Below are 26870 nucleotides of genomic sequence, written 5' to 3' on the forward strand. Positions count from 1 at the left end.
CCGCCTCTCGCGCCTTCCCCGCGGCGGAAGAGCCGCAGAGACCTCGGCACCGCGCAGCCCCAACGCGCCCGACGCCTGCCGGCCCAGCCCGCCCTGCGCGCGCGAGGGCCTCGGGCGGCGCCCCGCGCGGCACGCTGGGAGTTGTAGTCCGCGCCGCGCAGCCCCGCCCACCGCGGAGACCCCGGGGTGGGAAGGAGAGCCGCGGGCTGGGGTTGGGCCCAGAGCCGGCAATCCCATGGCTTTCGCACGTGGTGGGGAGCACCCCCGCCCGCAGCGTGGGCGGAGAATCCGGAGAACGCGAGCAGAGATGGGCAGAGCTCCAAAAAGGCTAACGCTACACCTAGAAGAACGCTAAAAGGGTGGTGTAGACACAGAGGTGAACTGGGAGTTTCAAGTAGCTGGCTCTGTGGCGCAATGGATAGCGCATTGGACTTCTAGCCGATCGGGGTGTGGTGATTCAAAGGTTGTGGGTTCGAGTCCCACCAGAGTCGAATTTTGATAGCTCCTCCCTCACTTTCTTTTTTTTTTTTTTTTTTTTTTTCTCCCTCACTTTCATGGGGATATTTTACAGCCTCCAGTACCTTCACATGGTTCAGAAAATTTGCAGACTTGAGGCTGGCACCTGTGCATCTGGGACGGCAGTAAACGTGACGTCAGGTTCCTGCCCAGGAATCCTTCCTTTCTCATCCCTGGTATCTTGTAAGCACTGTGGCACACCTAGTGGTACAAAGGGCATGGAGCTGAGGATCTGTACCTAACTGGCCTCTGATCGCTCTGACCTTGCAGCAGATCAACTAACTTCTAAGCCTACGACTGTATTTGTCTTGCTACCTGCCACGTCCTTGGCCATTGGCCAGCTCCCCAGCCTTGTGTGGCTCTGGGCCTCTGAAAACTTGGTTCCTTGATAATTAAACACGTTGGACATCCACAATTGCCACTTATCTTTTTTTTTTTTTTTTTAGATTTTATTTATTTATTTGAGAGAATGTGAGCGGGGGAGGAACAAAGGGAGAGGGGCCAGCAGACACTCTGTACTCAGTGTGGACCCTAAGGTGGAGTTCCATCTCACAAACCTGAGATCATGACCTGAGTGGAAATCAAGAGGCACAACTGACTGAACCACCCAGGAGCCCCACCACTTATCCTTAAATACATCCCCTAATTCCTTAGTCCAGTGGGAAGTCCTTAAAGGGGAGGGGCGGGGCAGTTTTCAGGGTCTAGTCCTTGGGATTAAAAATGAAATTTTCATCTGAGAAGTACTTGGCAGAGTATAAAGTGCATCCTTTTGGGGAACCTAGGTAAGTTAAAGCTCTACCTCCCCCATGGCTATTATATTCAGGAGGCAGTGTGGGGCAGAAGTGATGGGCATGGGCATTGGCATCCAACACATATGGATCACCTTCTCAGCTGGAAGTTCAAAGTCTCCACTTTTTCTTATATATAAAAATGAGAACATACTATAAGATTGAGTTAGCATTTGACATATTTATTATTGTAGTTTATAAGGTCACTGACCACAAAGTACATGCAAAATCTAGACATGAAGATTCTTCCTGATTATGTCCACAGGGCTTATCTTGATAAATGTGTGTTGAATGAATGACAGGGAGAGTGAATTGGAGGCTCTGACTTGATCCACACCAGGATCCATCAATATAAACATGATCATTTCCACATCATCTGCTGAGGTTATATGTAATGTGGACAAAGGAGAGTTTAGAAGATGGTAAAAAAAAAAAAAAAAAAAAAAAAAAAAAAAAAAAAAAAGATGGTGCTTGTGGCCAGCTCCGCAGCTCTCCTCAGCCCAGCCTGGTCACAACCATGAAGCCAGGGCGGCACTCCACCTAGACCCTGGGCCTGGCCTGAGGGGGAGATGGGAGGGGACATAGCAGTAACAAGATTGTCCTTAAGTTGCTTTCAGTCTAGTTGGACACAGAGAGACTAGTGGAGATTAGATCATTAAATGGTTTGCCCCCCAAGTGCTCTCCATATGTGTAGTGGATATGCACTATACATTATTATGACTTGGCTTCTTTGCTTTTCAGTCAAGGACATCTGGGTTATACTCCTAGCCCCACCTGAGGCACTGGGCAAATCACTTCTTATGGCCTTGGTGTCCTCATTTTTTTTTTTTTTAAGATTTTATTTTAAAGCAATCCCTAAACCAAATGTGGGGTTCAAACTCAACCCCAGGATCAAGAGTCCCATGCCCTACAGACTGAGCCAGCCAGGCGCCCCTTCCCATGTCCTTATTATAGAATGGGAATACAGTCATCATGGTCCCTGCCTCCTAGAGCTTGGTACAGACTCAACGAGATGATGTGGGTCAAGCTCTCAGCACAGGGCGGGCACATCAAAGGCCCTCAGCTCCTGTAACTGTTCAACTCCAAGAGGGCAGGGATATAGCTGTCTCTTATCACTGTGGAATCCCCAGTGTTTGGCCAACACTCAGAGGTATTTGTGAAATAACTGGAGACTAGTGGGCCTGTGCATCAGGATTCATGGACAGGGGAGGGCCATGTGGTGGGAAATGGGATGGGAAAGGCCTTTGTGTGATAAGCTGAGGAATTTATCCTGGGGGCAGGAGGAGCCCCTGGGGGTTCCTAAGGGCAGGAGCTGGGTACTATCATTTGTGGGGCAGGCTGAGCTTAGGCTGACCTCATACTGGGTTCCTTTCCACTGACATGACCCCTATCTGCCTTGCATTAGGGAATTAACATCAGTTCTTAAACCTCCAGACTTGCCAGATAAGAGACCAACATTTGGACTCACTTGAAGGCACTAAAGATCCCCAGGGGACTGAAGTGGTTTGGCCCCTGGCACGCAGTGGACACTTATCCCATAGATACTTGGTTACATTGGCATTAGGACCTCTGAACTATAAAAGTCCTCTCACTCTGGGTGTGTGCAAAATAAATACCTCTGGCTTCATTGTGTACATGGTGACTTCAGAGGCCTCAAAGGGCCTTCCTGGCAAATGACAGCTTCTACTTCCTTTTTTTTTTTTTTTTAACAGCTTCTCCTTCTAATGCTTACTTTGTGCAAAACCACTACACGTGCATAACGTCCCTGCTGTAGGATAGGTAGGTACTCTCCCCATTTTACAGCCTTCCCAGAGGCTCAAAGGGGTGACAGTACTGCAAGGGTAGAGTGCTGGTCAGTGGCAGGTCCAGGTCTCTCTGTCCTCAGACCCTGTAACTCCAAATGTTGCTCTGAAGCCAGCTACATATGGCTTTTTTTTTTTTAATTTTTATTTATTTATGATAGTCACAGAGAGAGAGAGAGAGGCGCAGAGACACAGGCAGAGGGAGAAGCAGGCTCCATGCACCGGGAGCCCAACATGGGATTCGATCCCGGGTCTCCAGGATCGCGCCCTGGGCCAAAGGCAGGCGCCAAACCGCTGTGCCACCCAGGGATCCCTACATATGGCTTTTATCAGGCCTAGGGAAGGGAGCTTTCTCTGAGCTATCAGGAGAGGATTCAAGACCCGTGCATCACAGAACAAGCTCCACCACAGCCCAGCTATGTGACTTGAGGATGCTCCCCAATCTTGATACCCTCATGAAGTGAGGTTGTCGTGGGGTTCTCTGCTTCGGCCTTAGCATTCGTTCTTTCAACTAATGGAGCAGCAAGCCTCTACTATGTGCCAAGCACCGTTCCCATGAGTGAGGGAAAAGAAGAGGTACTTGCTCTTCTGGGGCTGACACAGACCTCATAAATAAATGAACAAATAATTTAATTTCAGAGTGATAAATTCCAGAAAGAAAATAAGGTGACATGGTGCAGCAAGGGGGAGGGCACTTCTTCAAGTGGGTGGCCAGGGAAGGCCTCTCCAAGGAGATGCCTTCACATTTGAGCACAAATGTGAGTGACAAGTATTTGACCACGTGACGACCTGGGGACAGAATGCTATTCCTAAAGACATGAAGAAGGACAACATAGTTTATTGAGATGAAGAATGGAAGTTTCTAGGTAGAAGTTGGCAAAGCTATGGGCTGTGTTAAGAACTAAGGAAGTGGTAGCTATTGCCAGTATAACTTTTTTTCCAATCATGACTTGGTGGCAAAAATGCCACCCCAAGGGCTGGAGACCAGACTCCATTCCCAGCTAATCATGATCCCCAATGCCCATCTCTCCAATGCTGTAAAGGCTCAGGATTATTCAGGCACAAAGTGGCTGAGGCAGGTGAACTCTCTAACTGGTCAGAGACCTTTTCCCCTCAAACTTGGCACTGTTGACTTTTACTGACATGGGGGACATGGGGGTAGGGGTTCCTGGACTCTGGAAAGCTGTGGAAATCTGACAGATCTGGAAAGGTGGTCCATACTGCAAAGATGAATTAGGTCTGGAAAGCTCACCCCAACCCCCTCCTCTTTCTGCAGAAATTCAAAGAGCTCAGGACAAGGCTTCCTTTCCTTCCCAAGGCCCTGGTTCTGAGGTAGGCCTCCAGCCTCCCACCTCCATCCCTGAGGGCCCTGGACTGGGATGTCGTTGGCACAAGGAAGGCAGAGGCACTGGTGTGGCAGTGGGGCAGGTTTCAGACATCCCCTGGTTCGAGTCCCAGCTCTGCTCCCATTGCCTTGTTAGTAAAATACAAGTAATAATACATCTTTCTTTGGGTTGTTGGAGGCATCAATGCAATAATGCATCTCAATGGCTTAGGCACATAGTACAGCTATAAACTATAGCCCTTATTATCGATAGAGAAACTGAGGCATAGGAAACACAACCATAAAGTCTTGTGGCCTGTGTTCTGGTTACTTCAGGCAATTCCTTGCCCATCTCTGGCCCTTAGTTGTCCTACCCACATAATGAGGAGCTGGCCTCTCAAAACTAAATGCTCTGCCATATTTAATTTTTTTTAAAGATTTTATTTATTTATTCATAGAGACAGAGAGAGAGAGAGGCAGAGAAACAGGCAGAGGGAGAAGCAGGCTCCATGCAGAGAGCCCGACCTGGGACTCGATCCAGGGTCTCCAGGATCACACCCTGGGCTGCAGGCGGCGCTAAACCACTGTGCCACCGGGGCTGCCCTAATTTTTTTTTTTTTTTTAAAGATTTTATTTATTTGAGATTGTGGAGGGAAAGGAAGAGAGAAACAAACTCCACTGAGCAAGGAGCCAGATGCGGGACTCAATCACAGGACCCTGAGAATGTGACCTGAGCCAAAGGCAGACACTTAACCAACTGAGCCACCCAGGTGCCCCAAGGCTCTGCCATCTTCAGAGTGTTTCTGGTTTTAAATCCCAAGGCAGGGCCAGCCACTCTTGCAATGATACTTTAACCCTACCTGTCCCCACTCCTTGGCCCCGACCCAAAGAAAATGCCTGGGTGAGACTCCAAAATGAACCAGCTGCCTCACTGCTGCCTTTTCACCTGTGAACACAATAGAGATAATTTCTTTCTGTCCCTGAGGCCCTTTCTCTGAAGCCCTTCTTCTGAACATCACCTCATGAAATGCTCACAGTAACCCTAGGAAGTGGGTGTGGGTTCTGTTCCCTTTTTACCCATGATGAAATAGGCTGAGAGAGGGGGACAAACTTGCCCTAAGTCCCTCTGCTGAAAAACAACGGAGGAATTAGGAACTTGAATCCCAGTGTGTCTGACTTCAGACCATAGGAAAGAGGATAAGCAGCTAAAGCTTAGGCTGGAGGGGATGTCTGCCCTTCGTGCTCAGAGGCCCAAGGCTGCCAGAGCCACGGACAGCCCTGGGCAAAGGCAGGAGAAGCTGACACTTGGGCTGATGGCAGACTTTATTCAGACAGTAGAGACTCACTTGCCTCTTCTCAGGTCTTTGGAACTGGTATAGCCCTTACTCCTGAAGGACACCGGACTAGCACCCAGAAAACCCTGGTTGGCAGGGAGGGGTCCAGAACAGGGGTAGTGGGCCTGAGATACCCCAACACCAGGCTGGATTACTGATTCTCGCTCACATCTGGTTGGCTTTGGGTGGCTCCTGGCTCTCCTGGGAGCCCCACTGCACTGTCTGCTCCCTCCCAGGGGGTCCTCAAAGCCACTTGGCAGTGGTTATGACAAATTATGACAAATGATGTCCAAGGGTCAGTGCTGAAAGAAAAGGAACAAAGGTAATGGTGAGAGAATCCTTTGCCCCAGGGGAAGTGGGGGTGGTGGGGTGGGCAGTGGCTCAGGGCCTAGGCCAGGCCCCTGACATGCACGTGGGGGCATCTGTGATGCCCAGCTCCTCCCGGAGAGCTCTCAGGGGCTGCTCCCAGCGCCGCTCGTAGTACAGGTTGAGGACACATGGCGCTCTGTGCCCATTCTGAACTGCCCACGGGATCAGCTCTGAAATCAGCACTTGCAGACTCCTGCAAGACAGCAGAAGATAAAGAAGATATAAGGTCCCAGGGCCAGGCACGCTCTGCACCCAGAAACTGGTGTGCATTTTCCCAGTTAGTCCTCACTACCCTTAAAAAGAAAGGAGTTACTATTCCCATTAGCAGATGAGGAAACTGAAACTCAGGGAGGTTAAGATTTTGTGCCCAGAGCCACACAGTTTGAATACGCTAAAGCCCAAATCGTAATCAAAGGCTACCTAACTCCAGAAACTAACACTGGGGTGCCACCCAACCCTCTCAATTCCATGGGGGAACTCCCAACACTGAGGCCTGCCCCAAGAGACCCTAGAGTCCTATGAAACACCCAGGCTTCATTCATTGCCCTGGGGACACTGCGCCGGGCCAGTTTCACCCTTCTGCTCCATTATTTCTACCCTGGCTTTCTGGAGAACCACTGGGGCTACTCAGGAAGGCTGCATGCTTGTCCCATTTCCTGGAGCCTGGCTCCTCTGAGCCTTCCCTCAACCCCTTGCCACTAGAGAACTTACTGGGCACTGAGCCGGATTGGTCCAAAGAGAGCACCCAGGATGCACATGGGCAGGTGGGTCTGGACAGCCTCAAACCACTTCACAGTGATCTCCCCTGGGGGGGCAAGAATAGGGTGGGAGGTGAGAAGGGCCCAGGAGGAGAGCCATGGTGCTCCTGGCAGAGCAGAACAAAGCATCTGTGCCTCCTTGATCTCTATCGAGGTTAGCTGTGGCCAGTCCTGGCCCATGTGGGGATGTGAAGCACCTGGCTTGGGATGAAGGGGAGGGCATGAAAAAGAGCACAAGGAGGTAAGGGCTGGGAAGGAAGCTTGGGATCTGAATATAGAGGACTCCAAATTTGAGGCTATCAAGTCCAGGGCGGTTCCTGCAGGCCTCAGGGAGTTGTGGCCGGTTTCAGAGCCTGCAGCCCTGGTGTTTGGGTGCTGCTACATCAGCTTAGGAAACACAGAGGTAGTGGGATGGAGAGGGGATGTGTGGCACAGATGCTACCAAGATGTTCAGAAAGCAGAAAATGAGGCACTGAGCTGCCCCATCCCACCCAGCCCCACTCTCAAGGCAGCTGGGGCTAGCACTCACCGAGGAGGTTGGTGGGCATCCCCAGCAAGGTGTGGAGTATGTCGTGAACCTCCCGGTACCGCTGAATCACATATGCTAGCTCTTCGTCGTCCACGAATCGGGTGGGTGCTCGGGTATCTGGGGAGACCCTCTAACAACCATGAGCCTCCCCTAGATCTCTTCCCAACTGTTCCCAAGGCCAAACTGGCCAGCATCTCTTTGATTGTCAACCACTCCCACCAGACTCATAACCACCAAAAATCTCTGGGGACTGTTTCTGTCTACTCCTGCCCACAGGGAAGTCCTCAGGCAGGGAATAGAGGCACTGACACCCCTATGGCCTACCCCAACTCACACACAGTGTCAAAGCCTGTTGGAATTTATGGCAAAGAAGCTCCTGGTGGTTGGGGAAGTGATAATTGTTTAAGGGGTAAGAGTTTGGGAACCCTGGGTGGCGCAGCGGTGTAGCGCCTGCCTTTGGCCCAGGGCGTGATCCTGGAGACTCGGGATCGAATCCCACGTCGGGCTCCCGGTGCATGGAGCCTGCTTCTCCCTCTGCCTATGTCTCTGCCTCTCTCTCTCTCTCTCTCTCTCTGTGACTATCATAAATAAATAAAAATTAAAAAAAAAAGGGGTAAGAGTTTGTTTTAAAAGGTGGAAAAGCTCTGGAGGTTGGTTTCACAACAGTGTGGATATATTTAACACCACTGAATTGTCCACTTAGAAATGGTTAAGATGAGGGACACCTGGGTGGCTCAGTGGTTGAGCGTCTGCCTTTGGCTCAGGGTGTGATCCTGGAGTCCTGGGATCAAGTCCCATATCGGGCTCCATGCATAGAGCCTGCTTCTCCCTCTGCCTGTGTCTTTGACTCTCTGTGTCTCTCATGAATAAATCAATAAAATCTTAAAAAAAAAAAAAGAAAGAAAGAAAGAAGAAAAGAAAAGAAAAGAAAGAAATGGTTAAGATGATAATTCTTTTTTTTTTTTTAAAGTAAACTCTACCCCCAACATAGGGCTAGAACTCACAACCCTGAGATTAAGAGTCACACACTTTCAACTGGGCCACCCAGACACCCCCGAGAGGGCAATTCTTATGTTATTTTACCTTTTTTTTTTTTTAAGATTTTATTTATTTATTTATGATAGACACACACTGAGAGAGAGACACAGGTAAAGGGATAAGGAGGCTCCATGCAGGGAGCCTGATGCAGGACTTGATCCCGGGACACTGGGATCATGCCCTGAGCTAAAGGCAGACTTTCAACCGCTGAGCCACCCAGGTGTCCCACCTTATGTTTTTTTTAACCACAATTAGAAATAAAATGGGGAGAAAAAGAAAAAAATGAAGCTTCCAAGGCCCAATACTTTCTTTTTTAAAGATTTAATTTGGCGGTGGGGGGTGTGCCTGGGTGGCTCAGTTGGTTAACTGTGCCTTCCGCTCAGGGCATGATGTCAGAGTTCTGGGATTGAGCCCTGTGTTGGGCTCCCTGCTCATGGGGAAACCTGCTTCTCCTTCTCCCTCTCCCCCTCCCACTGTGCGTTCTCTCTCTCTCTCTCTCTCTCTCTCTCGTGCACATGCAGGGGAGGGGCAGAGGGAGAGTCCCAAGCAGACTCTGCTGAGTGTAGAACCCAACTTGGGGCTCAATCTCATGACCCTGAGATCACAACCTGAGCCAAAAACAAGAGTTGGATGCTTAACTGACTGTACCACACAGATGCCCCTAATTTTTTTGTTTTTTAAGTAATCTCGGGACGCCTGGGTGGTTCAACGGTTGAGCGTCTGCCTTTGGCTCAGGGCATGATCCCGGGGTTCAGGTATCAAGTCCTTCATTGGGCTCTCTACATGGAGCCTGCTTCTCTCTCTGCCTATGTCTCTGCCTCTCTGTGTGTGACCCTCATGAATAAATAAATAAATAATCTTAAAAAAAAAAAAAACAATCTCTATACCTAGCGTGGGGCTAGAACTCATAACCTCAAGATCAAGAGTCATGTGTTCCACTGACTGAGCCCACCAGGCACCCCAGCCCCCATCCTTCACATGAGCTGCTCTCTGCCTAGGGTGCTCTCCCCCACCAGCCACAGCTTCACATGCGCAATTTCTACCTGTCCTTTATGATTCACCTAAGTGTCCCCCCTGCAGGGAGGCTGTTGACTGATCAGGTCCACACTACAACCTCTTGTAGCATCCTATACCTTGTATTGTGATGTGTAGTACCACGTGCCTCTCTTCTAGACCTGAACTTTCCAGTATGGCAGCCATGCACTGCGTGTGGCTACCAAGCCTTGAAATGTGACAGTTCCAACTTAGATGTATTATAGGTATAAAATACACACTTGGTTTCAAAGACTTGGTGAGAAGAAAACAATGTGAAATTTCAGTAATTTAGAAATACTACCTGTTGAAATGATAATATTTTGGGAACATTGGGTTAAATACAATATGCTATTAAAATTCCACCTGTTTCTTTTTGCTTTTGCTGGAGTGGCTAGCAGCAGATTGGAAGTCACCTGGCTTGTGTTCTCTTTCTGTGATTGGTGCTGTAGTGACCTCTCAGCTGCACATGGCTGCTGGCTGCTTTGCTCACTGTTGTATCTCCAGGGCCTGGATGAATTCACGTCTCATGAATACCTGACTAAAAGGCCAGCTCCTGGTGCTTTCCTGGCCCCAGGCAGAGGTGAGAACTGACTCCCTCTGATTCACCCTGCCTGAGTCCTCAGTAGTACTCATGAAGAATGGGAGCAGCCTAGTGTTCCTGTTCCCAGAGCAGGGGCTCAGCCTATCCAGAGGCCAAAGGATTTGATGTCTTCATTGCTTTGGGGCTGCTGGCTCAGTGCCTTAGTCTGTGTCTGGGATCTCACAGGGGCCCGGTTCCTAACTTCTTCCTAGGAGTTCTACAAGCCGTATAAAGCAGAGGGTGATCACAGTGATAGCAATTATATTTATTCAGTACGTACTATGAGCCAGCACTGTATGAGTTTCTTTACATGTATCATCATAGTGCATCCTCACAACCATCTGGGGGTAGGTGCTCTATGAGCCTCAGGTAATGGTAAGAAAAATGAGGTTCAGAGAAGTTATGTAACTTGCCCAATATCAGCTAATCAAGTAGCTGAATCAGGACTTGAAACAAAGTCTACTAGATTTCAAAGCCAGTAGCATTAATATCCATAAGCCATGTCACTGCCCTGGAAGATAAACATTAGGTCCCCTTACCTCAGATAAGGAATATGAGGCTCAGAGAGGTCAAATGATTTGCCCAGGGCCATAAAGCTGGGAAGAGAGGTAGGATTCTAATTCAGGCTACTTTTTTTTTTTTTTTTTTAAGATTTTATTTATTTATTCATGAGAGACAGAGAGAGAGGCAGAGACATAGGCAGAGAGAGAAGCAGGCTCCATGCAGGGAGCCCAATGTGGGACTTGATCCCAGGACTCCAGGATCACACCCTGGGCCAAAGGCAGGTGCTCAATTGCTGAGCCACCCAGGCATCCCTAGTACAGGCTACTCTTAACTCCAGAGCCAATGCCCATAATCTCGATGCCATGAGATGACCATGCCCCTTACCAATGACAGCCTCAGGGAGGGTAGCCTCACCTTGAACTTTGATCTAAATCTCTTCTGGAACAAAGGTGTTCCTTCACATTCTGTGGGCTGTTGGTTTCAGTGCTCTAAAGTGTCACAATCTCTAGGGCTATTATCACAACTAGGGCTGAGACTGGGCAGGGTGCCCAGGGAGGCCCTGGCAGTCCCATCCTCTCCACAGCAACAAGATGAAAGGCACTGGGGACTTTAAGGTGATCCCTCCCTGAGTGGCATTTGGGGAAGGCCACCCTGGTGGGTTTCCCACTGATGAAGTAAATTGCTTCCTGGTGAAATATGAGATGGTAGAAAATGGGGCAGGAACAAGTGTCAGGAGAGTATGTGGAGCAGATTATCATCTCAGGGACAATAACCTTCTAGAGCAGTAGTTTCTCAGCTGTCCACCACGGGATATTTGCAATATCTGCAGAGATTTATGGCTGTCATAACTTAGCGGGGGTGCTAACTGGCATCTATGTATACAGGCCAAGGATCCTGCTAAACATCCTGGAAAGCACGGGGTAGCTCCTACAAAAAAAGAGTTATCTGTTCCTGGGGCACCTGAATGGCTCAGTTGGTCAAGTATCTGCCTTCAGCTCAGGTCATAATCTCAGGGTACTGGGATCAAGCCCCACATTGGGCTCCCTGTTCAGCAGGGAGTCTGCTTCTCCCTCTCCCTTTCCCCTCAACTTGTGCTCTCTCAAATAAAAAGAAAAAAAAAATCATCTGGCCACAAAAGTCAATTGTGGTGAGGCTGAGAAGCCTAGTTCTAGAGCAACCTGCTAGAGCACCACTTGACAGAGGTGCTTTGATGGGATGTGTATACACTAGGATGCAGTGGTTGGAACAAGGAAGGTGACCCAGATCCTAAGGTCTTTTTATTGATCAGGTCATGTTACTATCCTTTTTTTTTTTTTTTAAGACTTTATTTATTCGAGAGAGAGAGAGAGAGAGAGAGAGAGGCAGAGACACAGACAAAGGGAGAAGCAGGTGTCATGCAGGGAGCCTGACACAGGACTCCACCCGGGTCTCCAGGATCACACCCTGGACTGAAGGCAGCGCTAAACCGCTGAGCCACCCAGGCTGCCCCTCATGTTACTATCCTACTTGAAACCCTTAATGTAAAAAAAAAAAAAAAAAAAAGAAAAGAAAAAAAGAAACCCTTAATGTTTTCCTATTGCTCCTGTTGTAAAATGCAGACTTCTTCCTGTGGCTGGAAGGGTCTGGGCCAGTTCTCCCACCTGCTGGCTGCCTCTCCTCTACTCAATTCCTAGATGGCCACTTCAGCAAATTTTACTTTCTTTTTTTTATTTTAAAGATTTTATTTATTTATTCATTCATTCATTCATTCATTCATTCATGAAAGACACAGAGAAAGAGGCAGAGACATAAGCAGAAGGAGAAGCAGGCTCCCTGTGGGAAGCCCGATGTGGGACTTGATCCCAGGACCCCAGGATCACAACCTGAGCCAAAGGTAGGTGTTCAACACTGAGCTGCACAGATGCCCCAGTTTTCCTTTTCTTAAACACATTGGACCTTGCACTTGCCAATGCCTCTGCTCCTCCTATCTTTCCTCAGGGCTGGCTCCTCCTCATCCAGGTCTCTTCAGAAGGCCTCCTGTGACCTCCCTGTCAGAAGTGGCCACCTCCAACCCCACCTCCTTGTCCTCTCTAATGATGTTGTTCTTACAGCACCGCCAGCTAGAATGGAAACTCCACAAAGGCAGGCTCTTTGCTGGTTTCATTCACTGTATCTCAATTACTGAGAACAGTGTTGTACATTCCAGATAGTCAATAAATATTTGACCTGAATTTTTATATGAAATTTCTTCTTCTTCTTAACCTACTCATTTTCTTCCCCAAACCAGAATATTAGCACCCACAAGAGCAGGACTTTGTACACTGTCTAGTTCACCATTATATCCCCAGCACCTGGGGTAATGGATGGCACACAGCAGATCTTGAACAAATGAATGAGTTCCACAGCAGTTGGGACTCTCCCTACAAGGTCCTGTCCTCCCTGCATGGGGCAGAGAGTGCCACAACTTGTCATACCCTGGGGGAAGCCCTATCTCTAGAACAGGGGGACATGATACAACAGTTAAGAGCATGATCAAGGAGCGCCTGGCTGGTTCAGTTGGTGGAGCATGCAACTTTTGATCTTGGGGTTATGAGTTCAAGTCCCACATTGGGTATAGACAGACTTAATAATAAAATCTTAAAAAAAAAAAAAGCATGATCTGAATATGAATACTGCCTCCATTCATACTGGCTATATGAAATCATCAAGTTGCTTAAGTGCTCTGAGCCTTGATTTCTTCATCTATTAGAGAGGATAATAATAGGACCTACTTGACAGGATGGGTCAAGGATGAACTCTCCTGTTGGGAGGGTTTGGCAAGATCAGGTATGAGCCTGGCATCTGACATCTAATAAGTGACTTTTAAATACTGGCCAGTATTATCACTCAGAGTTCCTGGCCCATTTGCCCATCTCATAGAACACGACAAAGCCTTGGCATAGGAGACAAAAAGCACACCTGCCCACAGTGGCCACACAGGACTCCTCTTTCCTCAGGACGTCACTCCCATGCCCTTCTCTGCCTTTCCTAGTGATTGCCACATGTGCAGAAGCTGGAAACTCACATTCACATCCAGGAAACGGAGATACTCTTGGCCAAGGGAGCCCTCAGGCAGACTACGGAGCTTGTCCAGGTCAAGGGTGGACAGTGAGATCCGGGGCCGCTTTCTGCGAGGCAGAAGGCAGGACTTAGGTACTGAGAGAGCAGAAGCAAAGGCAGGTGAGAGGTCCAGCTAGGGCAAAGGTGTGAGAGGTGAAGGGGCAGAGAATAGGGCCACAAATCCGACTTTAGCACCTGCTTCTGGCCAGGACGGTGGCAGGGACTGAGGAGCCTACCAATAGCTAAGGTCATGGTTCCTGCCTGCAGTGGCATAATATAGGAAGCAAGCCTCAGGTGTGATCAGTATACTCACAAAGAACATTGCAGGGGTGGGGGTTAGAGCTAGCCTGTTACGGGAGCTTAGGGAAGGCAGAGGGCCCTATGGCGGGAACTGGGCTGATGCCACCACATTGCACTACCTGCTGGTCATCATAATATGTATGTGAATGGCACCTATGGAGTTGGGCAGTGCCCAGCATGTGCAACCCTCCATGGCCAGGGCATCAAGAAGAGTTCCCTAGAGAAACACAATGCAACTCCAAAGGGATCAGGATCCTCAGAGTGTCTCCAATTCCCCAGGCACAGTTGGGACCTACTGTAGGATCTCGGCACCCTCTGGATCCTTCCTCATCTGGTCCCTGAGGAACTTCAGGGCATAGTATCCTGTGGTCTCCCCTAGGACTGCGACCATGTCTGAAAGGAAAGAAATGGGGACAAATGAAGGATATGATCTCAGGTAGGTTACTGGACCTGTCTCCTACATGATAAGCTACAATACTATCTATCTCTTAGTTATGAGGATTCATGTTATACATTTAGCAAATCACCTGGCACACAGGAAGCATTCAATATATGTACCTATAGCATTATCATTGTTATTAATCTAATAGGCTGAGGTGGCTCTGATTAGCACAGTGCTCTAAAGAGTTTATAAATCACTTTTACACCCATTATTGCAACAGAATATCATGCCTCCATTGATTACAAGCTTTGGCATCAAAATGTTAGGTTTGGGTTCAGTTGCAATCACCATCTAAGTGAACTTGTAGAAATGCTTCACATTTCCAAGCCTCAGGCTCCTAATTTATGAAATGTGGAGAACACCATTCTTACAGGGTTAATGTGAAAAATCAAGAACACTACACATATAAAACATTTAGTGCAGTGAGCAACCAGCATTAAGTGCTCAGTGAGCGCTCAGTAAGCTGAGCAATCAGTATTAACATTTCTATTAGTAGGAGTAATAGTACTTTCCAGACTTAGAACCCTAAGATGTTCTAGTCATACATCCAGCCAACATTTATTGAGCATCTACTATGTGCCAGGCACATTGTAAAATACTGATGATATAGTAGAACAGGGCAGTCAGGGTGTCTGCCTTCATAAGCTTTAATTTTTAGTGGGATGTTATAATTTGGTGTATATTATACCAAACTCTGCAAATCATCTATTTACTCCACAGGTTCTTTCTTTCTTTTAAGATTTGGTTTGAGGGCACCTGGGTGGCTCAGTGGTTGAGGGTCTGTCTGCCTTTGGCTCAAGTTGTGATCTTGGGATCCCGGCATCGAGTCCTGCATCGGGCTCCCCATAGGGAGCCTGCTCTTCCCTCTGCCTGTGTCTCTGCCTCTCATGAACAAGACAGAGGAGGGGGGGGGGGGTAGGTGCAGAGGGAGAGAAACAAGCAGACTCCCAGCTGAGCAGGGACCCCCACGTGGGGCTCGATTCCAGGACCCCGGGATCATGACCTAAGCCGAAGGCAGACGCTTAACGGACTGAGGCACCCAGGCGCCCCTAGTCCGCAGGTCCTCAAGGTGGCTGGATGACAGACTCTTCTGGTAGTTTATTTCCCTCCCCGAGCTCGGGATGATTTGGCTGGAGCTCAGGGTGGGACCCAAGCAGCTGCATTGTTGTGAACCTTGCGCGTGATGATGGGATGCAGCCAGGTTTGGGAACCCGGACCCAGTTTCCTCTCCGGTTACCACCAGGGGACGGGCAGAGAGAGGTCAGCACCTGCCAGGCTCCCCCCCGCAAGGGTGCGTGCCGACCTCCCGCTGTCCTGCAGGAGCGCCGGCGCGGGCGGCCTTACCGTGCCGGTACGGGTTATAGAGAGCCATTCCGGCCGAGCCGGCAGCCAGCAGCGCCTTCTGCAGCGGGGAGGTGGGGAGGTGGCCCGGGTAGAGCAGGCCGGCGCCATGGCGCGCGCCTCGGAGCCACACATCTGCGGGGAAAGACGAAGGCGGTGGTCAGAGGAGCCTGGCTCGCCAGGCTTCCCTCCCGCCTCCTCACTTGCCTGCAGCTGGCCCTCGGCGGCCGCCGAGCGCGCGGAGAGGGCGTAGGGCCGAGCGCAGCAGCGTCGCCATTGGCAGCAGGCCCCCGCCGGCCGCGGGAGAGTGAGCGCGGAGGGCGGACGCCGCGAACCTCTCCGGCCGCGGAGCTCCAGGAACGGCCTTTGAAGGAGAAAAATCGTAGCACGGGCAGAAGGCCTAATCGCTAGGTATGAGAGGGAAACCCAGGCGACCTGTCTATCACCTGCTTCCACCGAAGCAAAACTCTCCCCATTTCCCTTCACTTCCGGCAAGGGTCCCCAGGTGAGCCCCGCTAGCTTGGGGTTCAGCGCCGGACCCCAATTCTCTCTCCCCTGCGCGTTTTCCCGGAGGCCAATAAGACGTGAACCTCTTCCGGCTGCGAAACATGGCGGCGCTCATGCTCCGGACCTCATTTAGGGTGGGACCGTACGGCACTTCCGTTCAAGAGCAGCTGTTCCGCCAGCCAGCGCCGCGGGCTTTGAGCATGGGGTCCTGCGCCCTGGCGCGGCTGCAGGGGCTCTTCGCGGTCTACAAACCCCCGGGGCTAAAGTGGAAGCACCTGCGGGACACCGTGGAGCTGCAGCTTCTGAAGGGTGAGTGCCTGGAACCAGACCCACGATCCCGCTCCGCCGCTTCTCCCGGGAGTCCACCTCCGCCTCTCATCCTTCCGGCAAAGTGAAGTCATGTGACCCAGGCTCCTGGGCAGAGCTTATTCTGCACACCGTTACTCCTCACATTCCCCTGCGTTCAGATGGCCAAATAGTGTCCATTATCCTAAGTCGTAGAGTCGGAATTTGAACCCAGGCCTGTCTCTGAGCTGCTATCCTATACGTCGTGGGTTTTGTCTTCTACGTCTGCACACCTCCCCGTCCCCCCCCCCCCCCCCAGGTGTTTGGACAGAATTGACCTCATGCCCTTTACCTTTGTGTACTCAGGTGTCAATGCTGGGAAGCCTCCTGCCCCTGAACAGCGTGTTCGTTTCCTGTTAGGACCCGTAGGAAGCGATGAAGAGAAGGAGCTTACCCTCACAGCCACCAGTGTGCCCACCCTCACCAACCATCCCCTGGGTAAGGGGGCCTGGGTGTCACCTCCCAGGCAGTCTCTGCGCAGAGTCCGTGTCCCAGTCGGTACTCAGACTCCCGTCCCAGATCCCTTGATGGGCCGCAGTGGGGATGAAGTATTTGACCAGGAGTCGCCAAATTTTCTGGAAAGGTCCAGATAGCAAATGCTTTAGGTTTTGCAGGCCCAGTTCTGCCATTGCAGTGCAGAGAACCTGTAGGTAGTATGGAATGCAATGAACCTGACTGTGTTCCAATAAAGCTTTAGTTATGGAAAGTGACATTTGAGTTTCATATACTTTTCCTATGTCACAAAATGTTATTCTCTTGATTCTTTTGGAACCACTGAAATATGAAAAAAAAATTTAACTCATGGGCTTAAAAAAACAGGCTTGAGGATTTGGCCTGTGGACTGTAGTTTTCTGACACCTTTTAACTATTCTGGGACTCCAGTTGGGAGATGAGACCTTCAGGTAGAAGTCCTAAGGCAGATGTTTTGGGTTCTTGGGAAAGGGTGATTTTTTTTTTCATTAAATATTTAATTTATTTATTCACGAGAGACACACACAGAGAGGCAGAGACATAGGCAGAGGGAGAGGCAGGCTCCCTGCGGGGAACAGGATGTCTGACTCTATCTGAGGACCCCCAGGATCATGACCTAAGCCAAAGGCAGACAGCCATTAAGCCACCCAGGTGCCCTGAAAGAGTGATTTTTTTTTTTTTTTTTTAGTCAACAAAGCTACCCAAGAATGGAACTAGTGATAATGAGTTCTTTGTCACTAGACAGTATTAGGAAGACTGATAGACTTGATCAGAAACCACTAAAACCCCTTTGGCAGTGATATTTAGTGACTTTACAGTGTAGCAATAACAAGTATGTACTGAGGATCTCTTCTATATTAGATACTGTGTTAAGCTCTCGCCAAGTACCATTTCATTAAATTTTCACCACAACCCTGTGAAGTGAGTCCTGTTCTCATTTCACAAATGCTCAATGTTGACATTAAGTAACCTAGCCTATATTCAGTAGGCTCTTAACCATCCTGTATCCTTCCCCTAAGTACCTCTTGTTCTGTAGAAGTGTATGTGCTTCTGGCTCATTCCTTCATGCAGTTTTTTTTTTTTTTTAACAGCATTATTGAGATATACACAAAAACACACATTTTTATTTTTTTATTTTTAAAACCCACATTTTTAAAAAAAGATTTTATTCATTTATTTGAGAGAGAGCACATGTGCATGTGTGGAGCCCAAAGCAGGGCTCAATCCCAGGACCTTGAGATCATGACTCCAGGTGAAACTAAGAGTCAGGTGCTCAACTAAGCCACCCAGCCCGCCCCCACATGTTTTACTGTATATATTTTTAATGAGTTATTCATTCTTTCAGTAGTTACTTTCTGAGCACCTAGTGAATTCTGGGCTCTGGGGGTAGAACTAGGGACCCAGGCCCCACCTTCAGGAACTTACCACCTCCATTTTCTTACCGGAGTGGCAGACTCTTCTGCCACAGCTGAGTAGGAAAGTTGAGTCCCAGTGTTAAGTCCAGTCCAGTCAAAACCTCTCACAGGGGGAATGATGATAGGGAGATTAACAAGCCCTTTTTCTGGGCCCAGGGAGCTGAGGAAATGGTTCTGGGCCTCAGATTCCATGGTAGGAAGCAAGAGTCCAACCTGATCCTGGTTTGGGGTCCATGAGGCTACGTCCTAGGAATGAAGCAATTGTGCAGGCTGAAATCATCCTGGAGGCTGGATTCATTGAGGAAAGGGACCTTGTTTGTTTCTTTCTAGTCTGCGGACCAGCATTCACCAGCCTGAAGGTTGGTGTGGGACACCGTCTGGATGCCCAGGCGTCTGGGGTGCTTGGTAAGTGATGTAGTGAGCCTAGGGTGCAGTGATACAGGCTTGGGGGAAGACTGGGGAGCAACGATGAACCCAGGCCACTTCCATCCTGACAGCCGTTTCCCACTGCTGTCCTCCTTCGCTGATTCCTGCCCCAAGTCTGATCAGCTGGTGGAATGGGGGGAATGTCCTAATTGCCCACTTTGTGCATATGTTTTCATTAGATAGATAGTTTATGATTTTATGAAGAAAAGAAGGCTCCAGGAGCTTAGCTGACTTGTTCGGTGTTATGTGGCTGGTGAATGACCCTGGTCCAGGGAGCAAAAGCTTTCACTTGTGTGGGGTAGCCAAGAGCATGACTCTGGCCCTACTGGCCAGGATCTGAATGTCTTTGGAGCTGGACACACAAAGCCCTGAGTCATGAACCATCTGTGTCCCCAGGGCAGGCGGTGGCCACATCCTCCATGCGCGGTAGTCACAATCCCCTTGTCTCATTTCCTGGGCACAGGCAGGGAGACATGATCTCATGCTCCCTCTCCCTGTCCTCCCTCTCCAGGAGTGAATGGAGGGTCATTCTCTGCTTTCTTCAGAGGGAGAAACAGGCAGGAATGGCCACAGTGCCCCTTTATCGGGCCCTTCCTTTGTTCTGACTTCTTTCTGTGCATTGCCTCAATCTTCAAAACAGCCACAGGGATCAGAAGTATTTTGTATCCCCATTTTACTGATGGGGGAGCTTGAGGCCCAAGGAGGCTATTGGACAAGCTTAGAGCCACCCCAGATTTGAGTGTAGGTCTATGTGACTGGGCCAGTGGTCTCTTTCTTTTGAGTGCATCAGAAAGAACCCCCTGGGGCGCTCACGAAGTATCCGAGGCCCCTCCCCTCCATGAGTCAGAGTCAGTACAAATGGGTGGGCCCAGAAACCTGCATTTTTTGTAACATCAGAGGCGGAAGTATTCTGGTGGTGGTTGTAGGACTTGGAGATCTCAGGGAAATGGGGAGGGGGAACTAGGTGTGAGATCAGCCTGGGTGTCTTCCAGTACTCGGCGTGGGACATGGACGCAGGCTCCTCACCAGCATGTACAATGCTCACCTCACCAAGGTATGGGGGCGCTGGGGACAGCTCATTTAGCCCTTGGTCCTTTCCCTGGGGGTCACTGGTGAGAGTCAAGCTGAGAGGACTCCGTGGGGGAACACCTAGGCCATTAGCCAGTGTTGTTTCATGGCCATGTGCTGGGGGAGACTGTGTGAATAGCATGGTAATAACTTCCAGCTTTCTTTACTGCGTACCAGCCACTGTGCACTGAGCATTGCACGTGGACTCCTTGTAGATGCCTCACAACCCACCTTCCAGATGAGACCACTGAGGCACAGAGAAGGGATATCATTTGCCCAGAGTTGTGCAGCCTGTAAGGAATGGAGCTGTGATTTGAACCTGGATCTGTCTGACACCAGAGCCTGATCATGATGCCACTCCTCTCTCCCCCCAAGACTGAGAAGTGGCTGTCACCATCCACGCATCAGGGAGCTTGCATCTGGGCTGGGGCCATAGGGTCTGGTACCATGAGTGGGGACAGAGGTGCTGCATTAGAGAGCCTCCATTTCTAGTGGTTAAGAGCACAGATTCTGGAGCAAGTTGGCTTTATTTATTTTTAATTGTTTTTTCTTTTTTTAAAGATTTTATTTATTTATTCATGAGAGACAGAGAGAGAGAGAGGCAGAGGGAGAAGCGGGCTCCATGCAGGGAGCGCGACATGGGACTCGATCCCAGGTCTCCAGGATCAGGCCCTGGACTGAAGGCGGCACTAAACCGCTGAGCCACCTGGGCTGCCCGCCAGTTGGCTTTAGTTTGAAACAATTCCCTGTCCTGCCAGCTGTAGGTCCCTGTGTGGATTATTTAGCATCTGGGTTCCTCCATTTCCTCATCTGTAAAATGGGAGAGATGATAGTACCTCCTGTATAGGGTTACTCTGAAGATTGTTAGCTAACTCCATGCAACATACTTAGCACAGTCACTGGCACATGGTAAATGCTCAATAAATTACTGCTGTTGCCATCATCTCTTCCTTGTGGCAGAGGCCATTAGCTGCACAGATCATATTTGGAGGCTGGAGAAAAGTCAACAGGGTGCACTGGGAGGAGTTGTCAGGCTAGAGAGGAGATCAGAGGCATGGGGCGGTTGTGGTAGGGCTGTCACTGCCCTTTGTGGGCAAGTGCCTGCTGTCATAGGGAAGTCTGGTGCCCTTCCCTGGGAGCGCAGTAGGGTGGCTGGGTGGGGGCTGAGTGCCTGGCTCCCTAACGGGAGACCGGAGGACCCTGCCCCACCTGCAGACTGTCTAGCAGGTTATGGGGGAGGGGGTGTAAGGTGACACACCTCCCTTCTCAGTGCTGAGGGAGAGCAGTGACACTAACCACATCTTCCCTTTCCTATCCCCATAGGATTACACAATACGTGGCCTCCTGGGCAAAGCCACAGATGACTTCTGTGAGGATGGGCAGCTGGTGGAGAAGTCAACATATGGTGAGAGCCCACAGGAGCCTAGGGCAATGGGAGTAGCTATGATTGCCTTTGCATTTGCTCTCCCTTGATTCCTTACCCCTACACAGGCCACACAGCCCTCAGTGACTTTAGCACAGTAAGTTTGAGCTGGCTACTGGAGGGCTTTGGGCATGTCACTCTGTCTTCCAGGTACAAATGCCCTGTGCTTCCCCTGTGCCTCCCCACCTAGCATAAATGTCACCTCAGGGAAGCTCCTCTCACCCACAGATGAATTACATGGACTCTCAGAACAGTAATCAACTAATGCTTAGTAATTTTTTTTTTTTTAATTTACTTCTTTGAGAGAGAGAGAGAGAGCGAGCGAGCCACGCTGCATGGGGAGGGGCAGAGGCAGAGGGGGAGAATTTCAAGCCAACTCTTGTTGAGCGTGGAGCCTGATTCAGGGCTCAATCCCACAACTCCAAGATTGTGACCTGAACCAAAATCAACAGTCCAATGCTCAACCAACTGAGCCACCTAGGCACCCCATGATTAGTGATTATTTAATATCTGTCTTCCCACCACACTGTCATGAGAGCAAGGACCATGTCATTCCACTCCTGTAGTTCCATACAGTGCAGAGCCTGGGACATGGAAGTGCTTGTTGGTTGGGTAGAAAGATGGAAAGGTGGATGGGTGGGTGGGTAAGTGGGTGGATGTATAGTTGGATGGCTTATTCTTCACTTCTTACTCTATGTTCTAACACTTTCTATAAGATCTATTACATTTTCTTATTTGACTTATGTTTTGGGGCACTGACCATGTTCCAGGCTCTTGGAGAGGGGAGATACAATGAATCGGATGGCGTCCCTAATTTCAGTGAACTCAATCTAGCAGGGAGAGCAAACACACACCTCTGCATCTTCTGGAGAGGATTGTAAATGTGGCAGAATAACACTATATATCTGTACATGTGGGTGTGTCGGCATACAAAACATGTCTAAAGACAGTTACCAAGTTGACACTTCTGGTAGGGAGGAAGCCAGAATTTGGAGGAGGGGCGATGCTTGTTAATGCTGATTTAAATTTCCTTCTTTCTTCCTTTTTTTTTTTTTTTTTTTTAAGATTTATTTATTTATTTATTTATTTATTTATTTATTTATTTATTTATTTTATTTCAACAAGAGTGCATGCACATGTGTGCAGGGAGAAGGGGCAGAGGGAGAAGATATTAAGTAGGCTCCGCGCTGAGTGCAGAGCCCAATGGAGGGCTGGGTCCCATGACCCTGAGGTCATGACCTGAGCTGAAATCAAGAGTCAGATGCTGTGGCACCTGTGTGGCTCAGTGGTTGAGCATCTACCTTTGACTCAAGTCATGATCCTGGGGTCCTGGGATCAAATCCCGCATTGGGCTTCCCACAGGGAACCTGCTTCTCCCTCTGCCTATGTCTCTACCTCTGTGTCTCATAAATAATAAAATCTTAAAAAAAAAAAAAAAAAAGGTCAGATGCTTCACGCACTGAGCTACCCAGGTGCCCCCTAATCTAAATTTCTTAAGAAGAGTACTTACATAGATCCTCTTCCTCTGCCACTTCCTCCTGTGTGTGTGTGTGTATACATGCTCTCTCTCTCTCTCAAATAAATATAATAAGTCTTTAAAAAATAAATTTCTAGGGCAGCCCTGGTGGCGCAGTGGTTTAGCGCCGCCTGCAGCCCAGGGCGTGGTCCTGGGGAGTCTGGATCCAGTCCCACGTCAGGCTCCCTACTTCTCCCTCTGCCTGTGTCTCTGTCTCTCTCTCTCTCTGTCTCTATGAATAAATAAATAAAATCTTTTAAAAAAAATTTCTTGGGGATCCCTGGGTGGCTCAGTGGTTTAGTGCCTGCCTTTGGCCCAGGGTGTGATCCTGGAGTCCCAGGATCAAGTCCCACATCAGGCTGCATGGAGCCTGCTTCTCCCTCTGCCTGTGTCTCTGCCTCTCCTTCTCTCTCTGTGACTATCATAAATAAATAAAAATTAAAAAAAATAAAAAAAAAATTGGGGCTCAAGGGACTTGGCTTAGAATATTGGAGAAGTCAGGGCACCTGGGTGGCTTAGTGGTTGAGCATCTGCCTTCAGCTCAGGGCGTGATCCTGGGCTCAGGGATCGAGTCCCACTTTGGGTTCCCTGAAGGGAGTCTGCTTCTTTCTCTGCCTATGTCTCTGCCTCTCTCTCTCTGTCTCTCATGAATAAATAAATAAAATAAAATATTTTTAAAAAATATATATTGGATAAGTCTTATGATGGCTTTGAGTTTCCAAAAGAAACTTGTTGGGCAGCCCGGGTGGTTCAGCAGTTTAGTGCCGCCTTTGGCCCAGGGTGTGATCCTGGAGACCCGAGATCGAGTCCCACGTCAGGCTCCCTGCATGGAGGCTGCTTCTCCCTCTGCCTGTGTCTCTGCCTTCCTCTGTCTATCTGTCTCTCTCTCTGTCTCTCATGGATAAATAAATAATCTTAGAAAAAGAAACTTGTTAACTTGGAGTCTGTGAGCCCCTTAATAATGTCCTCACAAAGTTAAGTTCAGGCATAACTTTCTGAGAAGAGGTCCTGGCTTTTGTAAGATTCTCAAAGGACTCTCCCCCCCCCCCTCCCTAAATGGGAACTCTGGGACTCCTCTGACTTCCAAGGATAGAGCTGGGTTGAAGGAAGGGAATTTGCCAGTTTGTTGCGGCCCTTCCTCAGCAGGTGCTTGTGTGCTGACTGTCCCCTGGCTTTTCCAGACCATGTGACTAGAGAGAAGCTGGACCGAATCCTGGCCCTGATCCAGGGCTCCCATCAGAAGGCCCTGGTGATGTAAGTGGGGCCCAATCCACACTTTCCTGAAAGGGGCCCTTGAGGAGGTGCAGCAAGAGTGAGAAGTGCCTGCTGGGCTCCATGTAGGCTCTGCCCATCCTGGGGCAGATTCCATGGATCTTTTTAGAGCCTAAAAGCAGACATGAACCACTTCTACCTTTCACAGCCCACAGAAGTGTTTCTTTGTGCCAGACCAGCCCCTGGGGAGACCAGGGGGGAGCAAGAAGCCCCCGCTAGCGTCAGTGGGAGCATATGATTTAGTGGAGAGGAAAGCCAGGAACCCACATCCCAGGACATAGAGGCAGGGTGTAGCAGCAGGCAGTATGTGCGTGGAAGCTGGGGGAACTACGCAGAGGAGGGCAGAGCCTGCTTTGAGGGATTGGAGGGGACAGAGAAGAAGGGGGCTGGAGGAACAGGAAAGATGGAAGGCTCTTTATGAGTGGGTCAGGGCCAGGGGTAAACAGGCCCAGCTCCCCATCCCACACCAACCCCCTTCTGACCCCCAGGTACTCCAACCTGGACTTGCAGACCCAAGAGGCCTATGATATGGCTGTGAGAGGCTTAATCCGGCCCATGGATAAGTCCCCGATGCTGGTAACGGGCATCCGATGCCTCTACTTTGCACCTCCGGAATTCCTCATGGGTAAGTTGCCCCAGGAAGTTGGAGCAGTGTGGGGCTCCTGGGTTTGGGGAGTCACTGTGGAGTGCCCTTGCAGAGGCCAGCACATGCTAGCCCTGACTTCTGCTGGGTAATGCACCAGGGTCCACCTTCCTTCTCAGCCCTGGACTGGACTCGGCCCATCACATGGCACCCAGATCAAATGCTGTCCTGTTTGCTGCCAAGTCACCCTTTGAAGCTAGACCTCAGTGAGCAAGTTATACTTAACTGTTCATTTCCAGAGCCTCCAAGTGTTTCAAGTTGCAGTGGGCTGCAGTGGGCATCCTCACCACCACCACCCCCAGTCCCACCCAGCTCAGCCCCTCCCTCCTTTCTTCTCTGTCTTAGTTACTTGAGTATTGACCAGGACTCTCCCAATAATAAGCACCTTATGTACCTTGTATCTTAAATTCTTCACAACCTCCCATTTTACAGCTGAGCATAGCAGGTCTTAGACCCGGGCAACCTTCTGGGAGTTAACCTGCCCAGAAAGCAAACTCTGATTCTGCAGTTCTGGGTGGGGCCCAAAATTCTGCACGTATGATAAACTTTCAGGGTTGGCCCTTGGGCTACACTTTGAATAGCAAAGCCTAAGGTTATCACACAGCCAAGAGGTATCATGGGTGTGGATTTGGATCAGAAGATACCAGAGGTTGTGCTCCCAACCTTCAGATCTCTTGTTGTGTGTCCCTGGCAGAGGTGCAGTGCATGCATGAGACACAGAAGCAGCTGAGAAGGCTGGTGCATGAGATCGGCCTGGAGCTGAAGACCACTGCTGTCTGCTCCCAAGTACGGCGTACACGTGATGGCTTTTTCACTCTGGACGATGCCCTCCTGAGGACCCAGTGGGACTTACACAGCATCCAGGATGCCATCCAGGCTGCTGCTCCCCGGGTGGCAGCGCAGCTGGAGAAGAGCTTGAGGCCAGGGCATCCAGCAGCTTCCATGTCCAGGCCGGCTCTGGGACTCCAGAGGGCCTAGCTCTGGCTCAGGGCTAGAGAGCTGTTCAGGGCATTGAAAGGCCAGGTGGCTGGCAGGGCAGTGAATGGATAAGATAAGAATTATTGGCAAGCTGGAATTGATAACTGTGCAGAAAGCAAGAGTAGGGGAAACTTTTCTACATATGACATAGAACTCTGAAGTTGTAAGAAAAAAGATCCAACAGATTTGACCCAATTGGGGTCAAAGGAAAAATTTCTTTATGGAGGAAAAGATGATAAACAAATGGTAAGACAGGTAAAAATATGTATGATATGTTTAAGAATGACTATCCAAGGGCACCTGGGTGGCTCAGTCAGTTAAGTGTTTGCCTTTGGCTCAGGTCATGATCTCAGGGTTCTGAGATTGAGCCTGCATGGGGCTCCCTGCTCAGCGGGGAGACTGCTTCTTCCTCTTCTCCTCCCCCCACCCCCGCTCATGTGTGCGCTCACTCTCAAATAAATAAATAAAATCTTTCTTAGAAAAAGAATGAGAATCTGTAATATATAAAGAGCTCTTATAAAACAGTAAGAAAATTGGGCAAATGACATGAATTTGTGTGTGTGTGTGTGTGTGTGTGTGTGTGTGTGTGTGTAAATTCAAATGGCCAATAAACCAGAACTGATGCTTACCCTCTCTAATAATAAAAGACATACAGTAGAAAATCATACGATTTTTCCTGCCTTTCTAAACAATTAATAAAATATCCAGTATGGGTGATGATATGAGAAAATGGGCAACCTGTGCTATTGGTAGGAAGGTGTACAACTTTGTAACCTTTCAGGAATAACTTGGTAGTATGTGTCAAAATTAAAAATACTCTGACTCAGTAGTTACAGTTTCAGGAATCTCTTCTGGCATAAGTTGCAGACAGTTACAGGTACTTAGATTCTCATAGCTGCAATGTAATAGTAACAAATAGGAAACGTCATTACCATCCATCAGTAAAGGACTGGTTAAGTAAACGGCATACAGAGTCAAAGACTCTATCCTAGGGGAGCCTGGCTGGCTCAGTCTGTAGAGCATACAACTCTTGATCTTGGGGTTGTAAATTGGGTGTAGGAATTACTT

The 26870-nt window shown here is 49.4% G+C and overlaps 2 protein-coding genes and 1 non-coding gene across 3 annotated transcripts; 2 read left to right on the forward strand and 1 right to left on the reverse strand.

Moving 5' to 3' along the window:
* The first annotated feature begins 400 nt into the window (after positions 1 to 400).
* TRNAR-UCU lies at positions 401 to 491 on the forward strand. Its single transcript is given in 2 exon segments — positions 401 to 437; positions 456 to 491. It is a non-coding gene; the product is annotated as a tRNA-Arg (tRNA).
* Positions 492 to 5735: 5244 nt separating this feature from the next.
* COQ4 (coenzyme Q4) lies at positions 5736 to 16633 on the reverse strand. The gene is made up of 7 exons (XM_038549202.1): positions 15946 to 16633; positions 15742 to 15873; positions 14252 to 14348; positions 13621 to 13723; positions 7421 to 7550; positions 6845 to 6938; positions 5736 to 6326 (listed from the first exon to the last, which is right to left on the reverse strand). The coding sequence occupies exons 1-7, from the start codon at positions 16013 to 16015 to the stop codon at positions 6146 to 6148; spliced, it is 807 nt and encodes a 268-aa protein (XP_038405130.1). The 5' UTR covers positions 16016 to 16633; the 3' UTR covers positions 5736 to 6145.
* On the forward strand, positions 16446 to 26218 carry TRUB2 (TruB pseudouridine synthase family member 2). Its single transcript, XM_038549201.1, has 8 exons — positions 16446 to 16554; positions 16897 to 17028; positions 18807 to 18881; positions 19895 to 19956; positions 21294 to 21375; positions 24091 to 24163; positions 24670 to 24806; positions 25519 to 26218. The coding sequence occupies exons 1-8, from the start codon at positions 16446 to 16448 to the stop codon at positions 25800 to 25802; spliced, it is 954 nt and encodes a 317-aa protein (XP_038405129.1). The 3' UTR covers positions 25803 to 26218.
* The last annotated feature ends 652 nt before the right edge of the window (positions 26219 to 26870 follow it).

The sequence above is a fragment of the Canis lupus genome, chromosome 9 (genome assembly GCF_011100685.1).
Source record: "Canis lupus familiaris isolate Mischka breed German Shepherd chromosome 9, alternate assembly UU_Cfam_GSD_1.0, whole genome shotgun sequence".
Taxonomy (NCBI): Eukaryota; Metazoa; Chordata; class Mammalia; order Carnivora; family Canidae; genus Canis; species Canis lupus.

Bases quoted from the DNA above. Each gene is read 5' to 3' on its own strand.
- COQ4 (XM_038549202.1), bottom strand. From the start codon at position 16,015: ATGGCGACGCTGCTGCGCTCGGCCCTACGCCCTCTCCGCGCGCTCGGC. The intron at 15,874-15,945 runs GCAAGTGAGGAG...CTTTCCCCGCAG, and splicing joins CCGCCGAGGGCCAGCTGCAG to ATGTGTGGCTCCGAGGCGCG. The intron at 13,724-14,251 runs GTAGGTCCCAAC...TCTGCCTCGCAG, and splicing joins GAGGGTGCCGAGATCCTACA to AAAGCGGCCCCGGATCTCAC.
- TRUB2 (XM_038549201.1), top strand. From the start codon at position 16,446: ATGGGGTCCTGCGCCCTGGCGCGGCTGCAGGGGCTCTTCGCGGTCTAC. The intron at 16,555-16,896 runs GTGAGTGCCTGG...TTGTGTACTCAG, and splicing joins GGAGCTGCAGCTTCTGAAGG to GTGTCAATGCTGGGAAGCCT. The intron at 17,029-18,806 runs GTAAGGGGGCCT...GTTTCTTTCTAG, and splicing joins CCTCACCAACCATCCCCTGG to TCTGCGGACCAGCATTCACC.